The sequence below is a fragment of the Populus euphratica genome, unplaced genomic scaffold (genome assembly GCF_000495115.2).
Source record: "Populus euphratica unplaced genomic scaffold, PopEup_1.0 scaffold2149.1, whole genome shotgun sequence".
NCBI lineage: Eukaryota > Viridiplantae > Streptophyta > Magnoliopsida > Malpighiales > Salicaceae > Populus > Populus euphratica.
In genome coordinates, this window is record NW_011501982.1 from 8,263 (window position 1) to 14,755 (window position 6,493).

Consider the following 6,493-nt stretch of genomic DNA (forward strand, 5'->3'; position numbering starts at 1 on the left):
ACTCATTTTTTACCCCATTTTTTCATTATATTTTCAAAAAAAATAAAAAATAACTAAAAGATACTAAAAATACATTTTTTGAAATGATTTGGCCAGTTTTGGTCATTTTGTAATTTTTTACCTTTTCAAGGACTAATAAAATTTTATTTGGAGTTTTTTAATATAATAAAAAAACAAAGGAAATGGAAAAGAGAGAACATAATGTTGCTTAAAAAGAGAAGAGTTTTATTAGAAAAAAGATTTGAAGCTGGTAGAAGATGGTGAAAGCTTGTAGAGATTTCATGAAAATAGTAATAGGTATGGATGAGTTTAAAGGAGTTTAAAGATTAGAATATTTTAGATAGTATAAATAGATGGTTAGTTTCTCACTCTTGCAAATAAGAATAGACTACACCAAAAACAAAAAAAAATCAGTTAGAATGGCAATAGAATACCAAAACACTCTATATCAAAAAATCACAAGAAACTTGTCCAACTTTCTCTCATTAAAAGTTTAAAAATAAAACACAAAAATATGAACCATCTCTCCCTCAAAAAACCTGTGACCTGACATTTCCTTTCCCTCCCCTTACCTTTCAAGAACAAGCTGAACTTGACTCTCTATTTCACTTTCCCAAATTCACCCATACTATCATTTTCCCCATCAAGAAATGTTCATTTCTTCTTCTCCACATTGACAGCCTCACATCATCAAGCAATATCCACATCTTTTTGTTCGTCCACAACAACCCAGCATCTATTTGCAGCGCTTACTTCATTTTCTCTGTTCACGACGACTATAACCCCAACATCAACTTAGAATAGCAATAGAATCATTACCATAATATTACATATCATCGATGGAATATCCTGTTAATGTTTAAACAACCCGGGATAGAATGGTATAATGTTGGGCCATGTTCTTTGGAAGTTATTTATGTCCTGTTTGTTTGCAGAAAAATATTTTTTTTTAAAGTGGTTTCCTTGGAAAGTAAATTATTTTTCAATGTTTGGTAGTGTCATGGAAGTTTGAAAACACTTTCAAGTGTTTAATTATGTTATGAAAAATAAGATGGAAAATAGCTTATTAATGTTTTAATTTTTTCAAGTTTATTAAAATAAGAAGAAATAAATGTTAGAAATTAAAAAATTAAATAAGAATGGAATTGGAAAAAAATATAATTTTATAAATTATTTTAAATAAAATAATTAACAATTAAAAGAATAAAGATAAAAATTGATAGATAAAGTTTTTAATTTAAAAAATAATAAGAGAAAAATAAATAACGATAATAAAATAAGGACAAAATTTAAAGTACAAATCAACTTAAATCAAATTTTAAGGGATGAATTTGAAGGAAAAAAAGAAATTTATTTTTGATATAATTAGAAAATAATATGGTATTTTTAATTTTTTTACAACTTTTGAAAAGTGTTTTCTGTCAAAAATAAAAGGAAAACAATTTATTAGAAATCAAGCCAAATTTTTATTTAATAGAAAAGTGTTTTCTATTAACCAACTTTTTTAATGGGAAACAAATACAAGAAAATTTAAAACGTGGATTATTAAAAACCACTTTTTAAAAAACAAACGCAGCCTTACCATAGATACTCAATTTTATGTAATAATTGACTTTAATGTATGTTAAATAACCTAACCTAAAATGGTCCAATTTTAGGGCTTTATCCTTTGATGTTAATTAATGGAACATAAGGCTAATTAATATAACATTATTATTCATGAACTGGCTTTGGTATGGTAAGGTCCAAGATTGGACCATGTTTTTTGGACGTTGTTAAATAAATAATAAAGATAATACTAAAAAACATAATAGTTTAGACAAACCATTTAAATACATTTATCATTGAAAACACTACAATAATCTTTAGATTGATCGATGGAATTTTCTGTTGGTATTTGCACTACCATTCTATTGGTAATTAATTTACCAACAAAGTCACCAACAAAAATGCTCCATTGGTGAATCTTTTGGCGATAATTTTTTGTTCATCAGTAAATTCGTTAGTAATAAATTTTTTTATTACCAATAGGCTTACTGACTGAAAAAGCAAGCAAAAAAAATTACCAATTTCATTCCATCGGTAATTATTTAAAAATATTTTAAAAAAATCTATTTTACAAAACTATAAAATAATTAAATTAATGTTAATCGACACTCTATAATACTTAAAATACTTTTTAAAAAGATGAAAAAATCAACTCAAACAAATTTTAAATAGATAAATAATATGAAAAAATAAATTTAACTAAAAAAAATCATATGAAATTTTTTTAAAATACTTCAAATAAATCAACTAAAAATTGATCTCATATGAAAAAAATATCCTACAACAACATTCATATAATTATTAAGAAAAAAATAATTAAAAATAAAATAAAAAACAAATATAGTGAAAAAAACACAATTTTTTTTTATCTTAATGTAGTTGCAAGTGAAGTTAAGAAAAGAAAATAAATAAATTCATAAATTATGATAATTAAAAAAATTGAGAAAAAAATAAAAAAAAGAGAAGAAGGCATACTTGGACATGAAGAAGAAGAGGAGTTGAGAAGAGAAGAGAAAAAAAAAAAGAATAAGAAGATATACCTGAGCATGGAGCAAAGATGAAGCAGTTGAGGATAAAAGAGAAGAAGAAGAAGAAAGGAGATGGGTCTGTTGTAAAATTATGGATTGTAAGCTTTTTATTGAGGCATTTTAGCTATTGATAATTAAATATTAATATTTTTAATCATTCTATCAATGATTTCATCTGTAATATTTTATTTAAATTTTAAATTTAATAAAAAAAAACTAAAAACCGCTAAATATCACCAACGACTTTTCAATTTGTCAGTGATTATGTCTGCAATATTTAATTTAATTTATTTTTTTTAGAAAATCATCAAATAATATTGATGACTTTTCAATTAATCGGTGATTTTATTTGTAAAAAACAGTAATTAACAGTGCAATTGTGGAGTGAATAGTTCCAGTACTCTTTGTAAAATATCAACAAAAGTTTTTGTCGATAATTTCCTTTATAATATTTGATATGATGAATGGTGTTTATAGTTTACCAACAATTTTACCGTTGATAAAAATAACGAGCCATTATTTTTTTGCTTTATTTTAATTTTTTTTCACTGTAATTCCCTCGATAAATACCAAGAGAATATTTTTGTTGGTAAAATCTGTCGGCAATTTACCAACAAAAATACTTTCTTGGTATTTTCATTTGTATTTATTGAGTTTCTAGCAGTGAAATATATAATAACGTAATTTACTTTATGTAGGATGTTTATGGTAATATCTATTTTTTGTTTTATTACATAAGTAGCTTTTTACCTTAGATCTCTATAAATTAGTTAGAATTTCTAATTATTATAAAAATAGAAGGCAAATTATTTTTCCTATTTTTACCCCTTTTTACGTTTAGTTTGCCTCAATATCCCACTTGCCACATAAGCTATCATTAGAGAATAAAACAAAAAAATCAGAAATATTAAATGTTATTTAACATTTAGAGTGAGTAAAAAATAAATATAGTTTCATGTTTTTTTTTCTCATTTCATATGTCAAAACTTCTCAAATTCTAAACATATATTATTTATTAAAAATAATATTCATATTAATTTCACCCTCGTATAGTTAAATGCATTCAAATCATAATGGAACTCATATTGATATCATAAGATGCTATACCAAATTTATTTAATTACTTTGTTTCTAGGTGAAATCAGATTCATTAATCGCACTAATTGCAAACACTGAGGGGAACTCACAACAACGTCAATGCCATGTCGTTTGGAGAGTAGTTATATCTCGAATATGACAGCACTAAAGAGGTTTAATTGTTTTATTTCATGGAGAATAATGAGAAAAGTATCGAAAACAAGAAGATTTCAGGATTTTATACATGAGAAATAAATATGCCCTTGGTTTGAGCTAAGTACAATTATTGTAAAAACCAAAAAAAAAAAAAGTTTAATTAAACCATAAATAAATCACATAAAGCTGATAAGTAAAGACAATTCGGTATCCTATTTCTTAATTAGTCTTCTCTTAGTGCGTTGTGCTCTTGCTGCAAGTTAATGCAAGAGCGGTTCCCCAACTAGCATGTGATCATTTTATGTAGGGGCAGAACTTTTGGGGAATTAAATGGGACATTCTTTGAAAGAGCAATCAATGCGCTGCTACAACAGCCTTCCATATACTAAAGGATCCATTTTCCTTTAATCGGAGAAACCATTTCCAAACGCTCATTTAATAGCCTCCACTAATTACTGCATTATCCATGTCTGTTTGTATGATTTGTTAATTGTCTTATATATTTAATATTTAATTTTATGGGACTTGGGTTCTGGGTATGTGGCTTTGCGATGGAACGTTGTTATGTTTTTTTTTTTGTTTTATTGTTGTTGGTGTTTTAAATTATTAGTTTTATTTTTTTATCATTTTAATATAATGATGTTGAAATTTTTAAAAAAATATTATTTTAATTAAAAATACTACGCTCAAACTTACTTGTTCAGGTGACCTCACAAATTAAGTGTTGAATAAAAAATACATACAGAGTAGCTATGGCTGTGAAGGCCCAGAAACTTCATTAACATGAACAATAACCCCAATAATTGAAAAATAGCATGTCTACCTTACAAATAGGTTGAAATCAACGGAAACTTCAATCCTTTCTTATAATTAAACTCCCGATTGAATGATCTGTCCATTACGCAAAAATTTGAACCAGTGAAGGCAAAGAAAAATGCAAGAGGCAATTGAACCAGTAACAGTGGGGCGTTGAAGCCAAAGTAATTAGAAATTAATGTTGTCCTTGCGTATGAAGTTAGCTAAGTGGGAGGGTAAATTATTGCAATGCAAATCTTACTAAATTCCAATTGCTTGCTACAAAATTTTGGTGATATCCTCGGTGTTAGGGTTCATTTTGTCTCGATCTCTCACCTTAGCCCATCCCCTATTTAACTCTTCTCTCCATTTGTTTCCACATCACCTCTATCACCTATCTTAAATGTTACTAGTACTATGGCTGCTGAGATTGGCCTTCTCTCCTTGACCCAACCCCAAAATTTACCTCAATCTCACCAAAATCAGTATCAACATCAACCGAACCCCAGTGAGACCCCTAGTTTCTGGATGTGGAACCCTAAGCAAACTCAAGAAGATGATGACTCCTGGGAGGTTAGAGCCTTTGCCGAGGATACAGGCAACATCAACGGCACCACCTGGCCACCACGGTCTTACACTTGCACCTTCTGTAGAAGAGAATTCCGGTCTGCTCAAGCCCTAGGCGGTCACATGAATGTGCACCGCCGTGACCGCGCTAGGCTCCACCAAACACAGCCTGGTTCAACCAATCCTCACTCATTGACTTCCAGTTCTTCCTCATCCACTCTTATAATCCCGACCCAAGAATTTCCCCCAAATTCCGGGTTATGTCTACTCTACCAATTACCAAACCCTAATGGGGTCTTCACTCCCACAAATATGACTGCATGTTCTATTGATTCATCTTCTACTCTTATCTCTATCACACCATATCCCCATAACAACTTGGTAGGACCATCTCTTAATTTTCCGGTAGCACCACCTGAGATAAGCACCTCTCATTGTTGCTCTAATATCAAAGCCGAGCCCTCGGCATCCACTGATCATAGCAATGGTATCAAAAACAACAACTGCAAGGAGTTGGCAAACGAAGAACTTGATCTAGAGCTCCGGCTAGGGCATAGATCATCATCATAACAGATAAGCAAGCTTCAGTATTTTTTAGTGTTATTTGTTTGAGTGCTATGTGTGTCAAAAAGAGTGCCCTTTAATCTGAAGAAAGAGTCTATTTTCATTGACTTGAGTGAGATTTTTTTTTTCAATTAATCAAAAGTTCATTAGAGGGTGTGAAACTCAAGGTGCTCTGAAATTTGAAAGCGGAAAGCTAAAGAAAAGCACCATGTAAATTAAAAGGAAGAGAATTAATGATTTATTCATTGACAAATAAATGACACAATATTAGGGCTCGGTTGCTCCACTGATAAGGTTGGCATCGTACTGTCATTTTCAATTACTGATCTATGTATAAAGTCTGTCTGCGTTATATTTCCGTGGGCACTATTTGCATTAATGCTTAAGACGGATTCACACCTCCTTTCTTTTATTTTCCAAAAAACACAGAAACTGCCATCTTTTAGTGTTTAGAGCTTCACAGAAAGTGCACCTCCGAACAGACATTTAAACAATTCTAGGAAGAGTTCATACCAAAGTTAATGCATTGATTTTCCTTAGAAAGCCGTACCCTGTAGGTTCAGATATTTATTCATGTTTCTACCTCGATATTATTTGTGCTAAAGTACTCTAAGATTCCCCCTGAATCGATTTCGGAGTGCCCAAGACAAAAAAGCCACCGAGATTCTTGGTCTTTTCTTTTTCAATACTTCTTTCCTGATCTAGATGAATGAACTTTTCGTTCGTTTTTGAACAAGGCTATGAATTTTCTGAATGTT

At 29.7% G+C, this 6,493-nt stretch overlaps 1 protein-coding gene across 1 annotated transcript; it reads left to right on the forward strand.

Annotated features, from left to right (window-relative positions):
* Positions 1–4,918: 4,918 nt before the first annotated feature.
* LOC105118702 (transcriptional regulator SUPERMAN-like) lies at positions 4,919–5,896 on the forward strand. Its single transcript, XM_011016712.1, has one exon. It carries the CDS (start codon positions 5,022–5,024, stop codon positions 5,739–5,741), a length of 720 nt encoding a protein of 239 aa, XP_011015014.1. The 5' UTR covers positions 4,919–5,021; the 3' UTR covers positions 5,742–5,896.
* Positions 5,897–6,493: the final 597 nt, after the last annotated feature.